The sequence below is a fragment of the Epinephelus fuscoguttatus genome, linkage group LG13, assembly GCF_011397635.1.
Source record: "Epinephelus fuscoguttatus linkage group LG13, E.fuscoguttatus.final_Chr_v1".
Taxonomy (NCBI): domain Eukaryota; kingdom Metazoa; phylum Chordata; class Actinopteri; order Perciformes; family Serranidae; genus Epinephelus; species Epinephelus fuscoguttatus.
In genome coordinates this window covers 30,602,464-30,624,364 of record NC_064764.1, presented here as the reverse complement: position 1 = coordinate 30,624,364, position 21,901 = coordinate 30,602,464, and the positions used below count along the sequence as shown (strand labels likewise).

Sequence of the window (21,901 nt, the reverse complement as noted above, 5' to 3'; positions counted from 1 at the left end):
AAAGTACACACACTGCCAGTGCCCACAGTGTCATTAGCTCTGTTCTGGTACATGACTCTGCAGTTAGCCAGAACAGACAGGAATGCCCACACTCACTCACTTACACACACACACAAACACACACACACACACACACACACACACACGCACACACACTGACTAATGGAATGATTGGAACCTGTTTCAAAATAACAGTCTGCATCGCCACTCTCATGAGCCCAGAATGACGAAGGTTGAAGATAGCTCGTTAGGCAGGAAGATGGACCACATCCAGCTGTGTGGCGGTTGCCAGCTGGTGACCTCACACACTGATATTTTTTTAAATTTCCATTATATTGATCACGAGGAGAGAAAAAACAACATGTTTGTGTTTCACAGGGCTTGTACCAGACAGCGTATGTTAAGTGGATCCTTTGAAGGCCAGCCAGCCAAAGAACGCTCCATACTCAGTGTCCAGCATCACATACGGCAGGAGCGCAGGTCTGACCACACACACATACACACACACACATACACTCCTACAGAAATTCAAGCAAGTGCTATGCAATACCTGTCTGCTCTTTGTACCTGCAGATCTCTGAGACATGGCTCCACCAGTCAGAGGATCAGCCGAGGGAAGTCGCTGGAGACACTCACCCAGGATGTGAGCATACAGACACCATAATTACTGACCTATTGTAGTGTCTGCTTCAGAACTGCTGTTTTCAAACAAGGCTTAAAGGGATAGTTCATATTATTTGAAGTGGAGTTGTGTGGGGTACTTATCCATAGACAAATGTCATTCTGCACACGCTGGAATATGACATGGAAGCTAGGTAATGTTCTGCTGTGGAGGGGTCAGCAGCAAAAGGTATTTTAGCCACCTAAAAAAATCAATATCAGTTTAAAGCACAATTCGGACAGGAATAGTTTTACATGGGCACTTGGGGTAATGTCACTTTACCACAGGACATCGGTAATATTAATGGCCAGTTCGCAGGGGATATGAAATATCAGTAAAACTACCACAAGTGGGAGGGGTAAATCCATTCATGCACCGCCGTCCCCTCCTGTCGTCATGTGCGTATGACGTTGCTTCCTGGAGTACCACACTCCTTCCAGGCAAAACACAGAAGATGGGACCTTCTTTTGGTTTTGAATCGTGTTCGTCGTAGGCCCACAGTACCTGAGGTTTCACACGGACTTTTCCGACTGTGAAGTGCAAAACTGAGTGCTTCTTCAAGAGCCTCCATGCTTGAAAATCTGCAAAAAACCACTTGTAAACAGGATATGACGAAATATCTACACACATATTTACTGCTGATCTGTTCGCACGGGATTAGTATTACCTGAGGTAATTTTCCAGGACCCTAAGTCACGGGACTAAAATCTCTGGTAATTATTACTTTACCCCACTTACCTATGTAAAACTAATCCCGTCCAAATAGTGTATGCTACATTGAGAATATTTTCACCATTTTACCTTGCAGTTAGACAGTGATTTCCAATGGAAAAATTAAGCCATTATATCACTCTCCTCAAAGCCAGACTCCGTTGAGAAAAACAGTGATTTAGCATTGCTGAATACAGGAAGTGCTGGTCTACTGCTGCCTCAAACACTTATTTGGTTTGTGTTGTGTGACTTTGGTGTTTAAAAGGGTTAATCCGGATTCACCAAAGTTGCACAAAAACACAAATTAACTAACTGATCAAAGCAGCGGTAGCCCAGCAGCTCCTGCAGGCTTAAATTACTGTTTTTGTCAATGGAGTCTGGTGACTTTGATGAGAGGATAGGTGGGGAATTGAAGCTGTTAACAAGTTCCCTGTCGGAACAGGCTGACTGATGGAAAGGTAAAACTGTGAAAATACTGTCAATATAGCGTACACTTAAAGTCATGTTGATTTTTTTTTAGGTAGGATTCTTTTTAGGTGGCTAAAATACAATTTGTTGCTGCCCCCATCCACAGCAGTACATTACTTAGCTTCTGTGTCGGACTCCAGCCTGCTTCTCCAAACTTGGGGCGTGCTGACTGATATCTACTATATGTCATACACTGACTATGGATAAGTATGCTATATAACCCCACTGTAAAAAATCCAAATTACTTCTTGATGTTGCTCATGTATTCCACCACCAGTATTCATTAAAACAACTTCATAACTTCATTGTCTCTTACTTCAGCATTCCAGTACAGTACGCTATCGTAACGCACAGAGAGAGGACAGTGAGATCAAGATGATCCAAGAAAAGAAAGAACAAGCAGAGATGAAAAGGTATTCACACACACATTAACCCAATATCACACTGTAAAGTACGTTTTTGCCAAAAAAAAATATCTCGGGCCTGGACACATGCCGCATTTTTGCACCCTCAAATCCATTGTCATCAGTGTAGATGTGCAGAAGGCATCTACAAGAGCGAGAGCAACACCGTTGCGGCACGTAAGCATTCCCAAAGCACCTATTTGTCAGTGGGTGAAGGCTGTACCCTGAGATAACCGCATGTCATATGACAAGGAATAACCAATGGCAGCCAGCAGATATCTTTCCTTTCTTTAATTAGTATCAGTCTTTGATAAACATGGAGCTTACCCAGATACCCAGAGGTTGGCATCTGTCCCACAGACAATATTTTAATACAACGCCTGGAAGAAGATCAGTTCCTAACTTCAAACCTGCAATTTATGGTAAGTAGGTTAAGATACGGTGCTGGTTGCTTAGCAACATCAGGCGCAACCTGCCTCCGCGCCCTTGAAAGTTGGCACAGAACAGGTACATGAGCAGCACCGGCAGGGCCCGACCTCATGTTTTCCAGGTAGTAAAAAATGCGCCATGTGTCCCTGCCCTTATGTTGTACACTCAGTCCTTGGTGTTTACCTATATAACCGGTGTTTGCTTCATCTCTGTGCTTGTTTGGTCGAGCAGAAAAGTCCAGGAGGAGGAACTGAGGGAAAATCATCCTTACTTTGATAAACCTCTGTTCATCGTGGGGCGGGAGCACCGCTTCAGGAACTTTTGCAGGATGATTGTTCGAGCTCGCTTCAATGTGTAAGATCGGTCTTGTATCTGTGTATGGGCTTAAGAGGATAAAGGCTTCTTGTGAATGAATGGTCACAAATTGGACTTAAGCATTTAGTTATCAATCAGTAAACTCCACCAAAAAAACATTTGGCTTTATCCATGTGTGTGTGATTTCTTGTTCCAGTGTTGCATCACATTTTACTGTGTTTAATCTGCAGCACATCAGCAGCAAGGATGAATGTCTTTGTATGAGATTGTCTCATAAAAGCTTTATTTTCTGTCAAGATGTTGACGGTTTATTTCATTTGTATGAATTCATATCTAGATCCAAAACTGACCCGATAACAGGAGCAGTGAAGAACACCAAATACCACCAGCTGTAGTAAGTGCGATGAATTATTGATTCCCTCTCTCTCTATTGATCTGTCCGTTCTACAACAGTGGAATACTTATTAATTCTGCACCTTATTACCTGCCCGTCGCGCTCGCCCGAACCCTGTGGTAAGGAATGAAAATTGCGAGGTGAAGAGCTGTGAAATAGATTTCACCCATTATGCAACCTGATCGTAATTCAGCCGAGCACCGAGTCTTATTATTAAAGTGAGAGGCAGTGCTTTGTATCAGATACTGTTGGTGCCAGGGGATTTTCACTGACATCCCATTGAAGAACAGATTGGGCTGCTCGCACACACACACACACAAAGATTTATTCGCTCTCACTTTCTGATACCTCTCCTCACATATCCTCCCTTCTCTCTTTGTCTGCTCCCCTTCTTTTTCTCTTGAATTATCCCTGAGTATTTGCTGGTTTGCAAACCAAAAAGCTTTCTTGACCTACTTACTGTTTCTCTGTGTAAATTCCCAAAAACTCTGTGTTAATGCGTGTGTCCCTGCAGCGATCTTCTGGGCCTCGTCACCTATCTGGACTGGGTTATGATCGTGGTAACCATCTGTTCCTGCATCTCTATGATGTTTGAATCACCCTTCACAAGGGTCATGCATGTCCCAACACTGCAGGTATTGAAAGCAGATGCATCAATGGCTGCAGAGGCAATCAAGCAGATGCGTGACTGAACAGACGTTGTTAAACCCCTGCGCTCTGTTTCAGATAGGGGAGTACGTTTTCGTGATCTTCATGAGCATCGAGCTCAACCTGAAGATCATGGCCGACGGGCTGTTCTTCACCCCCACAGCTGTCATCAGAGACTTTGGAGGAGTCATGGATATCTTCATCTATCTTGTGAGAAATCTCGTCCGATTGAAATGCAGCTTTATTTAAATAGAAAAAAGTCATTATGGTGAAATCATACTGGAAAAGTCTTTGAGGGAAGACCAATCACATGTAATTTGTCTCATTTAAATAGTCGCCAATGACTATAAATTACCTAATTCAGTTTGGTGGCCTCGCTGTCCACATTTTTCACATTTTATTAGCTGTACGAAATAACTCAATTTCTAATGTTCATCATTAGAAATTGAAGATTATGCAAAAGATGGATTTAGTCTTTATTCCTAGCTGCTGCAATAGAACACATCTGTCTCTGCTGGTTGTGATAAGGGACGGTAAAAGGTTGTTGATGTAAATAAAATCATTCATCTCTGTCCTTGCTGTGCATCTCCTCTGTAGGTGAGTCTGATCTTCCTGTGCTGGCTGCCTCCTGACGTCCCTCCTGAGTCTGGGGCTCAGCTGCTGATGATGCTGCGCTGCCTGCGTCCGCTCAGGATCTTCAAGCTGGTACCCCAGATGAGGAAGGTGGTGCGGGAGGTCCTCAAAGGATTCAAGGAGATTTTCCTGGTTAGTGGATAACCACAATTTCCACTTGTGTACAATAGAATAGTGAAAGTATTTTCAGAGTCTACTAGCTAAGCTAAAGTATTCAAGTTATTTTTTTACCAGATGTTGAGGTTAATTACTTACACTTTACTGCACTGCATGCATATGCATAAACATAGTTCACTCTTCTTACTCTTTCGCTAACTTTGGGGCACTTAAAGGGTGACTTTTGTATTTTTCAACCTGGTACCCAGTTTTTGTGTTTAAGTGTCCACTAAAAGTGCTTGTTTTGCTACTGACAGGCTCAAATTATTATTTCAAGTGTGTGACAACATTATGGATCATTTTTGTTTAACAAGGAACAGCCCCAAAATTGACCTTTCACATAGCCCCGTCCCTTTGTGATGGTCCAACAAGCTGTCAGAGTAAGAATGGAGCCCACACTGTAACTAACTGCACTCCCTGAAGAAATATTATCATATTTTTAGAGAAATGAAAGAGTGATTCCAGAGAGAAGCAGACAGAGGGGTCTACAGTCTGTGTTTGAAGGATATATCCAGGATGTCAAACTGACTCAGCAGCAACAACAGGTTAAAAAGACAAAGATAGTTAGAAGCTAAAGCCGAACTATAGGCTACAGATCACAGTGTAAAAGTGAACCACCACATCACTGCTGATCGCCACACAAGACAATGAATATAAAGGGAAACTTTGCTTATATCGAACCAGCTGTGTGGCATCACAGTGTGTGCAGATGAACAGTGTTTGGCTTCACCCCCGTGCCTCTGCCAGCACCTGGACCTCTGCCGTGGGACTAACAGAAGTCAACCACCATTCATCTGCACACACTGCGATGACACACAGCTGGTTGAATATCAGCAAAGTTTCCCTGCTTCCCTTCACTGGTTCCTGTACAGCAGGGTCGGTCTTTGTTTCACTGTTATAATCATTACAAAGCAAAAGCAGCATGTGTATACATTCAGTAGGCTATATCTTCAGTAGCTAGCTAGCTAACCCTACACTTTTCAGGGTCTGATTTTGGTTTTGGAACAGGGAAGAAATGTATATCTTTTTCCAACCTCTCCAGGTAACGAGTATCATTAATACACGACGTGCCCCAGGCACAACATTTAGCTCCAAATCCACAAAACCAGCTTGAAAATGAAGGAAATTGCCAAACCCACCAGACTTCATTTAGATAAACATAGATTTTAGCATGTATAGAGCCAGCATATTTTCATATCTAACTAGGTAAATAAAGGGTTTATTTCAACCAAACCAGAGTTGATGATTGTTGGAACTGTGAAAGTCAAACCAAGACAGCTTTTGTGAGTTTTATTGTGTTTCTTTTGACTTTGAATGAAATGTGTTTTTGGGATGATAAAATTACCGCTTATTTAAATGGAGTCTGGTGGGTTTGGCGATAGTGATTTCAGGGCTGTTTCTGGTTTAATAAAAAATTCTGTCTCTGTAGGGATCCTTTCCATTATGTTGTCAGACACTTAGAATAACAATCTGAGCCTGTCAGAGTCCAAAACAAGAACAGTGCATAAATGCCCCGCATGGTCACACTGCAACCTGTTTCACTGCTGCTGGCTGCAGCACTATCACTCATTACTGGACAAATTTCAAAAGCTGCTTGTTCCCATTAGTCGCATAGACACAAAAACATGAGAAAATAGGGTCCAGGTTAAAAATGACCTAACTTACCCTTTAATCAGAGGCAACATAAGAACATAATTAGAAAGCCAAGTGACCATAAAATAAAGCATTACCTGTGTTTTCCTTATCTGGCAGGTCGTTATGTGTTTGCATTTTACTTTAGTGCAGTGAAACATTAAACTTAATTAGCTTGAAACTTGCAATGATGAGACTTTAGTGCAACACTGTTTGGAAAATAGTCGTGAAAAAGCTTTGAGTTGTGTGAAAAACTGTGATATTCATTAGAAAAAGGTTGGCAGTAACGTATTCATGATTTATAGTACATTGGTTAAAGGGTGTAAAAATTCAACTTGGATTTGTACATGAATGCATCTTATTCACCTTTATTGGATTGTGCTCTTGTTATTATTACATCCTCAGCCATTTCAGGGCTTTGCTTACCTTTTGCTCTGCCTACCACAGATTTTATTATATTATCAGAAGCTTGCGATTGTTAGCGATTCTCTCCGGCTCTGACTTGGATTTTCCCCAGCTGAGGTCTCTACATCCACAGCTGTCTGACATCCTTAGCTCGCTCTCTAATCTCACAGGCTCGGATTATGTTGAACTGTCCGCCTTAAACTCTTGATTGATTCTCCTGCAGGTTTCCATTCTGCTCCTCACACTAATGCTGGTGTTCGCAAGCTTTGGAGTTCAACTGTTTGCCGGAAAGCTCGCGAAGTGCAACGACCCCCATATCCTTAAACGGGTACAGCAAGAAACATAATCTCCTCGCTAAACCACCCCCCTCCCACCCCACACTCCCTGCAGAGGACCACAAGCTGAATCAGTACAAGGGGTTTCCCCAGTCAAATCAATAATCCGGCGGTTCCTTTTATCCTGGTTTCCTAACAATCATTGTACTTCTTTCAGCTTGTTTTTTTCTAATAATAGCATCATTTCACTTCCAGTGTTAACTGACAAGAACTGGGGATGCACTGATATCAGTAATATGCAATAATATCATCCTGTAAATTGCATATAAATGAGGAGACACATATTGTCTTCAAACTATAATGACTTTAATTCTTAAGATAAGATTGGATTCTACTTTATTGTCTTTGCACATAGAGTTGCAAAGAGTTCAAGTACTGAGACAGGCAGATGAGGATAGGAACAGGAGATAAGGTGTTCTTATTAAATCAATTATGCAAAATTAAGCGCAATATTGTTGTCATATCCTCAGTTTGTTTGTCATTTTAGCAAATTAAATGAGTTTGAGTTCGTCTTTCATCAACCAATTCAATAACCGCCCTCTTTTTCTATTTTACTTGCTTCATTCTTTTTGCCGTTAACTCTTTTGTTTGTTTATAGGACGACTGTCACGGTATATTTCGAATAAATGTCAGCGTTTCCAAAAACCTCAACCTGAAACTAAAGCCTGGAGAGAAGAAACCTGGTTTCTGGGTTCCACGAGTCTGGTATAGCTGCTTGTTTTTTTATGACTGTTTGATTTAGGGTTGCTTTCTCCAGACAGTGATTGATGTTTCCATTCTGTCCTTCCTCAGGGCCAACCCTCGTAACTTTAACTTTGACAATGTGGGAAATGCCATGTTGGCTCTGTTTGAAGTGCTGTCACTCAAAGGCTGGGTGGAGGTCCGAGATGTCATTATTCATCGCGTTGGACCGGTACGAACCTCACCTCACCTCACTTTACCTTACCTTTCCACTCATTCCTATGATAGTGTTCTGGCTCTGACATCATAAGACCACTGTAACAGTTAAGATAACTCTGCACCTGCAGATCCATGGTATCTACATCCACGTCTTTGTGTTTCTGGGATGCATGATTGGACTCACTCTGTTTGTAGGCGTCGTCATCGCAAACTTCAATGAGAACAAGGTAAGAGCCACATGTATAGGTGCAGTGTTTGTGCATGTTTTTACCTTCATGAAGCAGTGATGAGACTAGAGAAGCAGACATCAAATTCAAACTGGTGATGCTGCAGTCTCTTGGTATTCATTTGTGTTGTGTCCCACCATCAGGGCACTGCTCTCCTCACAGTGGACCAGAGGAGATGGGAGGATCTGAAGAGTCGACTGAAGATAGCCCAACCTCTCCACCTGCCCCCTCGCCCAGGTGCTCACACAAAAATAAAACCCATACACCAAATGCATTGGCAATCATTCTGTAACATAAAGCAGTGATAGAGTATCAGGCACGCTGATGTGAGAGTCACGTCTTTGCCCTATCCCTGACTGATCATGTGGTGTGCCTGTGCATTCTTAAGTAGCACCTACATGATTAATCCATATTTAATAGTCCTTGTTTTTCATTGGGGGATTGATGCCTCCAGGGATTCATCGTGACACCCGAATGATGATGACTAGCTGCGGTAATGGAAAGCTGAAGGGGAGGACAGATAACGGGAATGGTGCAGACACTGAATCATGCATGTCATAGCCTTCAAAGGAAAATTTATTTTAGCGTATGTATCAGATTTTCACATGTTGGAGGAAACCACCACAGGGCTCCCACAGTCATGAAATTCCTGGAAAAGTTATGAAATTAGAAAAACTGTTATCAAGGCCTGGAAATGGCAAAGTTTGGAATATATAGTGTTCTGGCTAATATTTGAAATATGATCATAAAAATCCTTAATTATTATTAAATTCAGATTTCCTTCATTTTCAGGCTGGTGTTGTGGATTTGGAGCTAAATGTTGGGCCTGGGGCACGTCGTGTATTAATGATACTCGTTACCTGGAGAGGTTGGAAAAAGATACACGTTTCTTCTCTGTTCCAAAACCAAAATCAGACCCTGAAAAGTGTAGGGTTAGCTAGCTAGCTACTGAAGATATAGCCTACTGAATGTATACACATGCTGCTTTTGCTTTGTAATGATTATAACAGTGAAACAAAGACCGACCCTGCTGTACAGGAACCAGTGAAGGGAAGCAGGGAAACTTTGCTGATATTCAACCAGCTGTGTGGCATCCAGTCAAGTCTCTATTTGATCATGTAACGATGAGATTGTACAGTAGGTAGCTGAGGTGCATAACAAGTAACCTCCTGGCCTTAGGGCCCATCATAATAGCGTGCATTGGGGCCCGTTGTAACAACCTCTGATATAGGCCCACCAATTTTAAACTACAACACTAAATAAAGTCATAGAATTGGGGTAAAATGTTGTGAAAAAGTTTTGAAAACTCATTGGTAAAATGTGTGGGAACCCTGCTACCGGCTTTATCCTGACTAAATTCACATTAGTGGACAAAACCCAGTATTGCTGCCGATCACATTTCAGCACATGAACATTTAAACTGTTGCTCTTCCTCCTGTGATTAGAGTCGTGAGAATGCTTGAAGTGCCTCAGAGGCAGTGTGGGAAATCGCCTGTTAGTACAGTTGAGGCTGAGAACTAACAGAAAATCAATGGCTTCAGTTTTAGTCAGCAGTGCCGCTGACACCAGCAGTATCAACCTGACTTTGATCCACATCCAAAGGCCCTCAGCACTGGCGCCACTCACTCACTGCTGGCAGATCATTACAGCACTGAGCTGGCCTTTACTCACACAGTCCTACTCAAAGTACTTGCAATAATCTCTGTGGTCAGCAGTCATGTAATTATTGCGCCTGCCACATGATGTACTGTTAAATTTCTATTTCATGTTCATTTGACATTAAACTTCCTGCTTTGAAGTGAACACTACGGACAGTTCTAACAAGGATCTGAAACAAGAATCTCCTAACAAGGATTTGTTATGACAAGGATAAAATGTTACAGTGTTCGTCTCATTCAAAGCTAGAAGGCTGACACGTGAAACAAGCACAAACTTGAAATGTGAGAATATGTCAATGGGGAAATTAATTTTTGCAATTTTGGAAACCCGCAGTGCAGTTACAGTCCTCCTGCTGGAACAGGACAAATGGAGAACAGAATGTAGCATCATTAGGGAGAGTTAGGGTGGGCTTCAGTAATGGCCAATCACATTAGCTCCTCTCATCCCTTTTTAAAGCAGCTTCAGTTTCCTAATGGACCTAAAAGAAGACTCTACATCTCCGGTCTGATGTAATTTTTGTTTTAGGAGATACTGAAATACAGAGTCAGACAGCGATGTAACAGAAACCTCACTGTGCCATATGTAAAATTCACTAAATCTAAGGCACATTCACATCACATGTTAGGGTGCTGTCACACCTGCCCTGTTTGGTTTGGTTTAATCAAACTCAAGTTTGTTCTCCCCCTAAGTGCGGTTCGTTTGGGCAGGTGTGAACACAGCAATCACACTCAGGTGCGCACCAAAACGACCAGACTGAGACCTTCTTGAAGAGGTGGTCTCAGTCTGGTTACAAATGAACTCTGGTGCAGTTCGTTTGTGGTGAGAAGGTGTTCTGACCTGGATGTGAACCAACTGCAGTCACATGACACATTGTTTGGGTTAAACATGAGCATGTTACAGTCCTGGAGGATTATTAATGTGCACCTCCTCCTGTACTGCCTTAATATGCACATTCAGCACATCCAATGCATCAAAACATTGTTTTCTAGTTGGAGCCGCGCTTCGTTTTCAAACTGTATGCTTTGACTAAAATGAACAATGACAGCAATATAGTCCACGATGAGCAGCACTAAAATCAACCTGCGTAGTTGTCCCTCCATTGTGACATTAGAAAGTGTCACATTTATCTTGCAAGTGTACTCTTCTTCAACGTTTGCTTTACTTCCTGGATTTATCCCACATGGAAATTCTGACCAATCAAGAGCAGCTTTCTCACACAAGGCATTTGATCTGCCATAAAGACCAACAACAGTGCTGCTGTTGGCAGTTATATTAAATTTAGGACCGTGTTTATGCCATTGTTTTTCAGGATTCCCAACTTGAGATATCCCTAAGTTAGAACTATTAAAGAACAGAAGATTTTTTCTTCCCTCAATACTGTTAGGAAACATGTTTCTAACAAAAATAAATGTCATCCTTAACTGAGATAAGACAGGATTTCAGACTCCAAAATGTTTCTGTAATAAGGCCCCAGTAGCACAGTTAGGACACAGATAAGGACACCTGAACAGTCCGTGACTGCCATCTGCAGGACAAAAGGAGATACTACAACAGCTTCAGGCATCGACTGACTTGTCAAGATCATTGCTGCAGCCAGTTTAGACATTCAAATATGACGACAGATTTGATCAGAGATTTCCACCCTGACTGTATTTCCACAGAACCATCTTGTTATAGCTGTTTGGGTGTCAATAAATAAATGTGGTCTTCTATCTGCCTGACAGAAAACGGAGGTTTCCGAGCCAAGATGTATGACATCACTCAGCATCCCTTCTTCAAACGGGGCATTGCTGTTCTGGTGTTGGCACAATCAGTGCTGCTCTCAGTCAAGGTAAAGCCTCATATGCATCATGTCATTTCATTTATGTGTGTTTCTTATGTATTAATTCTACCTCCTATGACTTATTAGTCCTTTTGCATATCAGGTACAGTTAATGTTATATGAATTGACACATGTGAATCTGCTCTTCTCCAGTGGGACGTAGACGATCAAGTAACATTTCCTCTCGCCACCATGTCAGTGGTCTTCACATTTATATTTGTACTGGAGGTGAGCCTGTCGTGCTTTATCTACTCGTCCATCAAGTTTTACTTTGCCTCCTCTGCGTTAAAACATCTGTCTGATGTTAATTGTTGGTGTCTTTCCCCAGGTGACCATGAAGCTGATAGCCATGTCTCCAGCGGGTTACTGGCAGAGCAGACGGAACCGCTATGACCTGCTGGTCACATCACTAGGTGTCATCTGGATAGTCCTGCACTTTTCCTTACTGGTCAGACAAATTTCTGTCACATTAAATCTTCACTCCAGACAGTCTTAATATTATTAAGCCAGTTTTAAGTAGCAAATAACTCTCATTTCCCTCTCTAGAATGCATATACCTACATGATGGGCACATGCGTGATCGTCTTCAGATTCTTTACGATCTGTGGGAAGCATGTAAGTATATTTGCGTGTGAGACAATACTCAATTCAGTGACTTTTCCCTAAAAATAATCTGTATTCTAACCATAAAATATGGCTCTGAATGTGTGTGATGACTCAAGGTGACACTGAAGATGCTGCTGTTGACTGTGGTAGTCAGCATGTACAAGAGCTTTTTCATCATCGTGGGCATGTTCCTCCTCCTCCTCTGCTACGCGTTCGCCGGGGTTGTTCTCTTTGGAACTGTTAAATATGGAGAGAACATCAACCGGTGAGGATTACAATCTTCTGTTTATTGATCACACCCTGCTTGTTCCTGCCGATGAGCACTGCAGGCTGTGTGTAGTACATGCAGTAAAACACATTTTATAGAGCCGTGTGATCCAGTCTGTCTCTCTTTGTCGCAGGCATGCCAACTTCTCCACAGCGGGCAAGGCTATCACGGTTCTCTTCCGTATTGTCACAGGGGAAGATTGGAATAAAATCATGCATGACTGCATGGTAAGATGGGCTGCAGGTCCAGCACACATCCCCACAGACAAAAGATCCCACTATCTATTACATATATAGAAAAATACTGAATATTGTAAACACATTTGTGTTGCAAGGGTCGCTCCACCTCAATTTTCTGCCGCTATCCCAACACAATGGAGGCGAATAGATTTTTGTTTTGCTCACAGCAGAATTAACAGTTACTCTGGTTACTCACAGTTGTGTAACTTTGTATACTCCACAGACTGCACTGTCAGCAGTTTTCACCAGAGCCACTTTCTAGCAAAGAAATAGCCCCAGTGAAAACTGCTGACGTGGCTGTTTACTGTACATGGCTGGATATCACTTCATAAATAAAGACAGTTTTTGGGGGGAATTTGGATGAACTGAACCTTTACATTCCAGTGATCATTTGATATGTTTTAACACCCCATATGTTTTTTTTTCTGTCCATAGGTTCAGGCCCCGTTCTGCACCCCAGATAAACATCGCTACTGGGAGACCGACTGTGGCAACTACGCTGGAGCGCTCATCTACTTCTGCTCTTTCTATGTCATCATAGCCTACATCATGCTCAACCTACTCGTAGGTCAGTGTGTGTGGGTATTCTTGTATTGATACATTGTGGGGACAAGCGTTTTGGTCCTCACTCAAAACACATTACTTTTTTGAACAAGTAATGCATTGCTTTACTTAATCACTTCCAGTAGAAAGTAATTTTTTACATTACTTTTATAATAATATTAATAAACTTTATTCATATAGCACCTTTCAAAACACAGTTACAAAGTGCTGTACAATAAAACTAAACACATTTAAATCAAAAGGAGAATACAACAAATAACATGTCATAAAATGTCACCTTGTAAAAGATAAAATAAAAAGGCCAAAGCCAAAATCAAGATGATAAATAGGAAATAATATCAATAAGATAGCAATTAAATAGACAGATGGCTCAGATTAAGTCAGAATGTGCTTTCCAATAGTTTATAGGAGAGACTGAAACAAAGCCCTTGACTCAGACAGCCTTATATCCTCGCCTTTTGTGTTACTCCGCAGCATCACCTGAGGTGCACTCTCACATAATTGCCAGTTAACAATATGACGTTATACCTTACATACGCTCACATATCATCACAAAACAAGGGTAAATATGAGAATCAAGATGGCACTGGTAGTAATGTATACTTCCTCAAAGTGAAACTATATCAATATATAAAACAATATTGGCATCAAAATAATACATAGATAAGCCTAAATAAAATAATTTAAGTGGCAGGCCTTCCTGACATCATTAAACAATGAGAGACTTCAACAGAAAAAAACCAATGTTTATATGTCATTGAATTACAATAAATGGGCCAAACTCTCACTCGACTCGCTCGCACCTCAAACCATGGCTTTACAGCAAACTAGCCTCGTCTTTTTGACAGGTTAATCACTAAAGCAGCAGTTATACCTCCTGAGGAGGAGCTCCTTAAACTTGTTCCTCCTCAGAGTCAGCACAAGAACACAAAGGCTGAGGAACCTCTGCACAGGTGCCCTAGACGGTGATTTCTGTTTCCTGCTTCTTTGATGATTTTTTTCTATCCACCCATTGTGCCAGTAATTGAAGAACATATGTCAAGCAAGTAATTACTGAGTGTGGGAACAGTAATGCATTACACACAAATGTAGTGTGATACAAGTAAAGTAAAGTGAAGTACTTAAGCCCTTCTTGCACAGAGATCACATGATAAGACTGCTAGAGAGTCCCTTCATGAAGCTGCCTTTGCATTTTTACACAGAACCAAACAGCGCAGGCATCATGCCATCCCAGGGTGTAATTTTAGATAGCATCCCACAAGCAAAAGAGGCTTGATATGTAACACAATGACACTGTCCTCTAGTGTGACATAACCACAGCATTAACATAGCAATAACAACCACTTACTGTCCCTGTTATTTGGCGGCTAAGGTTAAGAGCTCCCAGACCTCATTGTCCCCCCCCCCCAGTGAGGACATTTTCAGCTGACGCTCTTCTTCTTTGTCTTTGAGTTAGCTGCTAACTGCTTCTAGCTGCTTTTTAAATCTCTCAGCAGTGGGTCACACATATAACTTGACATCAGAACCTCACACCCATCCTCTCCATGGTCCCGTCCTGCCAGCTGTCCCTTTTACACAGACAACAGTGCAGCATTGTCGTTAGCTCTATAGCCTGCTTAAAGGCGAGACAACTCTGTCCCCCCTGACTGTACCTTTTACACAAAAAGGCGAGGCAAAATTATGGCATGACATTCCTGCTTTGAACAGGCATTGTAAAAGTGGCTTATGTAATGTGTTTCCCTCAACACTGTTAGGGACCAGATCTAGTTCACGCAGCCACAACATGGGAACTCACCTTCAGTTTGAGGACACATTTTTCTGAATGCACGAAAGCCATTCAAAACCATAACAAACTTGTGCTTTGGCAACAGCAAGGGCTCTGCTTCATGCTGCTTTATGTGGTGCAACACTGCAGAGCTCATAAAGCACACTACGTGGAGTTTTGTCATCTCAGCACAAAGTTCAGACCCCTTCATGTGGAAATTAATTCTTTCTCACATTAGAGGCAGCTGCCATATTAGAGGAGGTAGAGAGACACAGTGACATGGCAGAAAGAGGAAGAGGGGTTACACAGAAGGGCAGGAGCAGAATCAAAATGAGCGTGAGCTTTAAGATGGAAACAAACCATCTATCTACAGGTTTATGAATTTAATATACAATGTGTATTCCTCCAGCTTTGTATGGATTGTAATCTTGCCTAGACAGACACAGATGGTGAGGCATAAACCACATGTACTTATTATGATACGAGAGCCACTACTGACCTTATTGTGAAAAGAAAAAGTAGCTCAAAATCACACATACAAAAACAGCAATGCAACAAAAAAGTATGGAAGGAAAAGAAAAATTGTTGAATGAATGAAAGCAAATTAGAGAATCAAGTAGTCATTACTAACAGTCTGGGTTTCCTTCAACCGATTATTGAGATATGATTCATTCAGTCTTTCAGAAGCCTGGGCGGTTGACTCATGGCTTCATAAATAAAATAAATGGATATTTAGAGCTCTAAAGGGCATCAGAATAACTGCCATTCATTGTTATATACAAACACTTTCATTGATGCATCTGTTTATTGCCAACATGCTATATTTGCATCCCTGAGTATTAACATCTCTCGCTTTTGCTGCAGCCATCATCGTGGAGAACTTCTCACTGTTCTACTCCACCGAGGAGGACCAGCTGCTGAGCTATAATGACCTGAGGCACTTCCAGATCATCTGGAACATGGTGGATGACAAACGGGAGGTGAGAATTAGCAATAGGCGAGAGGACGAGGACACAGCAGAGGCGGGAGGGCGATGATCATATGGCTATGAGCAGAAGATAATATAGAGAAGATGAAAGCAGGATAAGCGCCAATGAGAAGGGCTGAAGGGATTGAAGTATGGCTTTGAGTGATAGGAGTAAAAGTAATTAGAACAGTGTGTGCTAGATTGAAAATGTAGACCGCCCCTACCGTTTATTCATGATGTCATCCAGATGTTCTGTAGGCTTTTCTTTTCGATTATTTGTGCAAGCATGTACATACACAGAACAACATATACCCCAACCCTTCTCACCTTTGCCACTCGCTAGTCATAACTGTGCTCCAACATTCCATATCAGACCCAAGGCTCTTCACCCCACTGCCACCCAAAATTCTTGAGTGACTCGAGTCAGGTCACAGCCTCTTAAATAACCCCACGACTGTTTTGCCAGGGTGTGATCCCCACATCCAGGGTGAAGTTCCTGCTCCGTCTGCTCCGAGGCAGGCTGGAGGTGGACCTGGACAAAGACAAGCTGCTGTTCAAACACATGTGCTATGAGATGGAGCGGCTTCACAGTGGAGGGGATGTGACCTTCCACGATGTGCTCAGGTGACCATGGAACACTACTTCACACAGATACAGTGTATTTAAAGGGCTCCTACTACAGTAAGACAGTAACAATGTAAATGTAGACACAGAACTCTACACCAGTGGTTCCCAACTGGTCCAGCTATGGGGTCCAGATTTCTCCTAAGTCATTAGTTCAAGGTCCACACAATGTATATATTCAGAGTCATACTTGCATTTGGCCATGTCATCGAGCTAGTTTGCTGTCTCTGTTACATAGCTGTCCGTTTTACTCACTCCACAGCAGCAGAAAGCTCTGTGCTGGAGATTAACTGTACTTCAAGATAAAGTGTTCTTTACAAACCTGACACCTTTGGACTGTGACACACCACTTGGAAACCACCCTCCTGGATTTTTTTTATAAACTGACGTGTTAAATCTCCACCAGACAGCTTATTTGTGTAAATATATACCAGTTTTATCTCTAAACCTTTAAGTGGAGCTGCATTGGAGATTTACACCCTCTCTGTCTAATTTAAATTCTCGATAATAACTGGAGAAACTCTATTTTGCACAGGAAGTAACAAAACCTGCTGCTAAAGAGAAATGGGGACTGAATGTCTGAAACAACTTGACACTCCTTGATTGAGAACCAATTAAGTGTAGAGTTATTTATATTACATCCAGTCATTTCAGGGTTTAGAAGTCTTTAAACTTCAGTTAGGTCTTGATGGTTTGGTGTTGCTGCTGTGCTACATTAACTTGTACAGCTCTACTGGTATAATGTTTTTCTTTAAAGTGATACGTCAGTCCCTCAAATGACCACGTGTATATCACTTACTCACCCCATGTTACGTTGAATTCATGAAGAAAATCTGTTTATATCACATGCCTCCAGAGCGAACGAAGAATCCAAAAAGTGAGAAAAGTCTACAGGTTTAACAACAGCCAAACTATAACAACACATTAGTAGTATGCTCAGTACTTTCCAAACATACAGCCCTTTTGAGTGAGGGACTGAACTAAAGGTGAAATTTATCTGTTCTCTCTTTAGGCCAGACTCAATAGACAAAAACAGTAATTTTACCTAGCTGAACACAGGAGCTGCTACTCTACCGCTGCCTCCACCAGTTGTTTGTGTGATTTGGTGACTTTGCTGAATCCAAGCTAACCCTTTAAATCACCAAAGTCACACAATAAAACAAACTAACTTATTGAGGCAGCAATAGACGAGCACCTCCTGTGTTCAGCAAGGTTAAATTACTGGTTTTCTCAATGGAGTGGAGGCTTTGAAGAGAGCATAGATAAGATTTACTGTTAGTTTAGCTCCCTGATGGAAAGGGCTGTCTGTTTGGGAAGTACTGAGCATACGACTGGATAAATGAGACTTTAATTATACTGCATGAGTTGTGTGACAGTTTGTAAATGAATGTTTTGATATAGTTGACTAAAGCGGACCCCTATGACTTCTATTTATCAAGAATACTTTGTTTTTGGATTTGTTTACCAGAGGCATGTGAGAGAAAAGTTCTCTTCACAAGTTCAGTGTAACATGGGGCTGGTAATTAATATGTACAAATGGTCATTTGGCAGATCAAGTGTTCCTTTAAAGCCCTGATAAGCTTTGATTTAACACAAGCATAATTATATTCCACTAAATATGTCCCTCTTTTGGCCGTGTGTCTGTGTGTGTATCATACAGCATGCTGTCATATCGCTCAGTGGACATTAGAAAGTCTCTCCAGCTGGAGGAGCTGTTGGCCAGGGAACAGTTGGAGTACACCATTGAAGAAGAGGTTGCCAAGCAGACCATACGCATGTGGCTCAAGAAATGCCTCAAACGCATCCGTGCGGTTAGTTTACTCAACAGTAAACACACAAACATCCCTTGTGAAAACATACTCATTCCCAGAGTGTTTAAGAAACATAAATATACAGTACAAACTACAGTATCCCACACTGACCACAGACTGTACGTCCCTGTGCCCTTGCAGAAGCAGCAGCAGTCGTGTAGCATCATCCACAGCCTGAGAGAGAGCCAGCAGCAGGAGCTGAGCCGCTTGCTCAACCCTCCCAGCATAGAGACCACCTTGCCAAGTGAGGACCACAACACTAACAACCCAGACAACCCCTCGCAGCCTGAGGTAAAGCCCTGCATCCATACCAGCTCCGCGTACACACTCACACATGCTCACAGCTGGATATATAGCCAGCACATCATATAATCTGCAGGTGTGCACTCACAGTGGTGAAACAAAGGATATCTTCTCTTTGCTTAGATGAGTGGTCCCCAGCAGCTACTGAGCCCCACGTTGTCAGACAGAGGAGGCTACAGGCAGGACTCCTCAGACCTGGGGAAACCACAGAGGAAGCTGGGACAGTGGCGGCTGCCTGCAGGTGTGTACGCCTCTGTGTACTGTCTGTTGCAAATGGCACAGTTCTGTAGAGGACATTCTGTTAGATCAAAGCTGTTTGTGACCCTGTATTACAGAAAAAAGTTGGTTATTTATCCAGAAAGGTAAGTTTAAAACACTCTTATTTACACTAGTAGCCTGGCAGGAAGCAAGGGCCCTCTTTATGATGAATTTTATGAAGCACAAATTTGCAATAGCCCCCTGATTTGGCTGTCATCAGGCCATTAAATGGCCGTTATCAGTGGTGATAAGCATCGTAGATAGGGTTAGTAAGGGCCTGCCACACTTACTGTTAGGTTGAGAAGGCCTTTATCAGGTTGACAGAAATTTTATACTGTATTTTGCCCACTGAGTTGTGTTTCCGCGTGAGCCATTTACTGTTTCTGTTATCGCAGCTGAAATGAAACTTTCTGCCAGGAAGGGCTTTCATGGGACTTTCGCCCATGTGCAAGAAAGTCCACATATAGGGTTGAAGGAAGGGTTGGTGGATGGGTCAAACACAGGACTTTCACCCAGAAGACCAGGGTTTGAAATCCCATGTGAAACCAATATTTACACCCAGACATTTTTTCCTAAACCTAACCATATCATTTTGGTGCCTAAACCAACACATTCTCACTCCAACCTCGTCACATATCGACGTTTGGTCATGGACTTGCCACGTCCAGATACGACGTGCAAGGTACCCTGGGTGCGTTGGTTGTTGTCGTTCTGGGACACCGTGTCAAGTTCTGCTTGTTACATACATTGTCTTCTTTCAAAATACACTTTCATTTTCACAGGAAATGCAACATTTACACACAGTCTCTTTCAAAATAAACACACTACGTCAGTACAACACCATGAATTGACGTTTTTTTCCTTCAAGAACCTTCGCAAGTGGCTGGGTTCAGGAAAAAAGAACAGGGTTTGGCTTTATAATCTTACGGGACATGAACGCCGCTCCTCCAGGTGATAGTCATCGTTTGTTGGACCCATCCAGCACCATTCCCACCTGCCCTACTTGGACTTCCGCCTCTTTAGCTCTCGGTCTTGTCCTGGCGCATCTCCCCCTGACACTACCAAGCACTGTTAAACTAAACGCGACCGTCATTTTTTGTCAGCGTATGACACTGCAAGTCACTGTCCAAGCACCAGATTTTGATGACTTTGGAGTGAGAACGGGTTGCCTACACCTAAGGAAAGTGAACCCAAAGAACTGGTAATGGCCATTCACTAGGCAGGCTGATAACAGCCTGAACCTACCAGTAGGTGTAGTCGGCTCCTATTGATCCATACCTTTGAAGCTTATAGCCACAGATAGCCAGTTAATTTGCTGATAACATCTGGGTCATTGCCAAGCCGATCTTGTAGACAGTTGGCATAAACACAAACATCGACACACATACTTTGCAGGCTAAATTTCAGCCTCCTAGGGCAAAAACTGTGGTTGCTAAAGGGTGGTGAAATATTTATAGACCAACTAACCGACCGACAAGATGAGCTATAGAGCTGTAGGTGGCAAGTAATAAAAATGACTGGTTGACAAGTTAAGAATCAGACTTCTTTGTTCTTTGTGTTGTCTTAGGTCGCACAAGTGTCAAGTCCATCGTGTGCAAGATGAACCCCGTCAACGATGAGGCTTCTTCGGGGTCAGAAGTGAAGAAGTGGTGGACCCGTCAACTGACTGTGGAGAGTGACGAGAGCGGCGACGACCTCATTGACATTTAGAGAATGAGGCGCAGCACGTCTTTGCTGGCTGACTCCAGTTGTTACATTTCCTCTTGCGCTCACCTGATCAGTACAAACAATGCTTCTAGTCTTTTTTTATCCAGGTTCACAACTGTTCAGAAAGTATGTAAGGCTGTGCGTGCAGGCTTTTGATGATACTTTCATCGAGCAGCCTTTATGACATGCAGTGATGATTTCGTACCTCTGGGATGGGTTTTACTTTTCCTCTGCGATTTCCACTCATTATGAATGCTGAGTTTTTCTATGCAGGCACATGTGGTGTTAGGGCAGACTGTGACACGAAAGGACATGTTGCATTCATGAAACAAACCACGAAGCTGCTGCTCTTTATGTTTTCTACTGTCCTGCTGTTTCATGTCAACTTCTCCTGTGATTGTGTTGATGCAGCTACAATAAGTTGTGATGTCCTTTCATGTCAATGCTTTGTCTCTCTTGTTCTGTTTTAGTCCATGTCTGATAATGTCTCTTCTGGTCTTCAGTATTAATCGTATAAATAGAGATTTTCTTATAGTCACTTTATACTCGAACCAGGCCTCTTGTTCTTGTTGATGGAACAAGCAAATTACAGAAACGTTTAGATTTTGGACTGTGAATGTAATTTAAAGTCAAATCTATCTTATGTATTTGTGTGGAGGTAAAACATGAAATATTTTGTAAATTATTATAAATCCTTAGCTTTATCAAATATTCAATTATTCTAATAAAGGCCTTCACGGGCATTTATGAGCAAAAGAACTGTCAGATTTTATTTCTTTTACATTGCATTACATGAAGCTCAGCGCAGGTTCAATCAGGAAGATCTTTATGCTTCAATCATTCACATTTCCCTCTCTGTCTCACCTGCTTCAGCTGATTATAGGCATTCACTCTTTCAGATAAACCAATCAAATTTTGCCATGATCTCTATCAGACAATCTTGTCGCTGCTGTTAAACTTCTAAATCTGTTCTCTCTGCTGCTGGCAGCT

The 21,901-nt window shown here is 42.1% G+C and overlaps 1 protein-coding gene across 4 annotated transcripts in view; it reads left to right on the top strand.

Moving 5' to 3' along the window:
- Nucleotides 1-21,635, top strand: part of nalcn (sodium leak channel, non-selective) — a 110,569-nt gene extending 88,934 nt beyond the window's left edge. For all 4 annotated transcript variants that reach the window (XM_049593575.1, XM_049593573.1, XM_049593574.1 and 1 more), the window contains 26 exons: nucleotides 379-480; nucleotides 574-643; nucleotides 2,162-2,253; nucleotides 2,905-3,027; nucleotides 3,326-3,382; nucleotides 3,897-4,017; nucleotides 4,109-4,240; nucleotides 4,628-4,795; nucleotides 7,080-7,184; nucleotides 7,790-7,896; nucleotides 7,984-8,104; nucleotides 8,220-8,318; nucleotides 8,462-8,555; nucleotides 11,702-11,808; nucleotides 11,953-12,027; nucleotides 12,128-12,247; nucleotides 12,346-12,414; nucleotides 12,522-12,670; nucleotides 12,807-12,900; nucleotides 13,348-13,480; nucleotides 16,106-16,221; nucleotides 16,675-16,832; nucleotides 18,493-18,643; nucleotides 18,785-18,934; nucleotides 19,070-19,187; nucleotides 20,772-21,635. In XM_049593575.1, coding sequence (XP_049449532.1) covers nucleotides 379-480; nucleotides 574-643; nucleotides 2,162-2,253; nucleotides 2,905-3,027; nucleotides 3,326-3,382; nucleotides 3,897-4,017; nucleotides 4,109-4,240; nucleotides 4,628-4,795; nucleotides 7,080-7,184; nucleotides 7,790-7,896; nucleotides 7,984-8,104; nucleotides 8,220-8,318; nucleotides 8,462-8,555; nucleotides 11,702-11,808; nucleotides 11,953-12,027; nucleotides 12,128-12,247; nucleotides 12,346-12,414; nucleotides 12,522-12,670; nucleotides 12,807-12,900; nucleotides 13,348-13,480; nucleotides 16,106-16,221; nucleotides 16,675-16,832; nucleotides 18,493-18,643; nucleotides 18,785-18,934; nucleotides 19,070-19,187; nucleotides 20,772-20,914 — 2,974 coding nt within the window. In that variant the 3' untranslated portion in view covers nucleotides 20,915-21,635. The remainder of the gene's footprint in view (nucleotides 1-378; nucleotides 481-573; nucleotides 644-2,161; nucleotides 2,254-2,904; nucleotides 3,028-3,325; nucleotides 3,383-3,896; nucleotides 4,018-4,108; nucleotides 4,241-4,627; nucleotides 4,796-7,079; nucleotides 7,185-7,789; nucleotides 7,897-7,983; nucleotides 8,105-8,219; nucleotides 8,319-8,461; nucleotides 8,556-11,701; nucleotides 11,809-11,952; nucleotides 12,028-12,127; nucleotides 12,248-12,345; nucleotides 12,415-12,521; nucleotides 12,671-12,806; nucleotides 12,901-13,347; nucleotides 13,481-16,105; nucleotides 16,222-16,674; nucleotides 16,833-18,492; nucleotides 18,644-18,784; nucleotides 18,935-19,069; nucleotides 19,188-20,771) is intronic.
- Nucleotides 21,636-21,901: the final 266 nt, after the last annotated feature.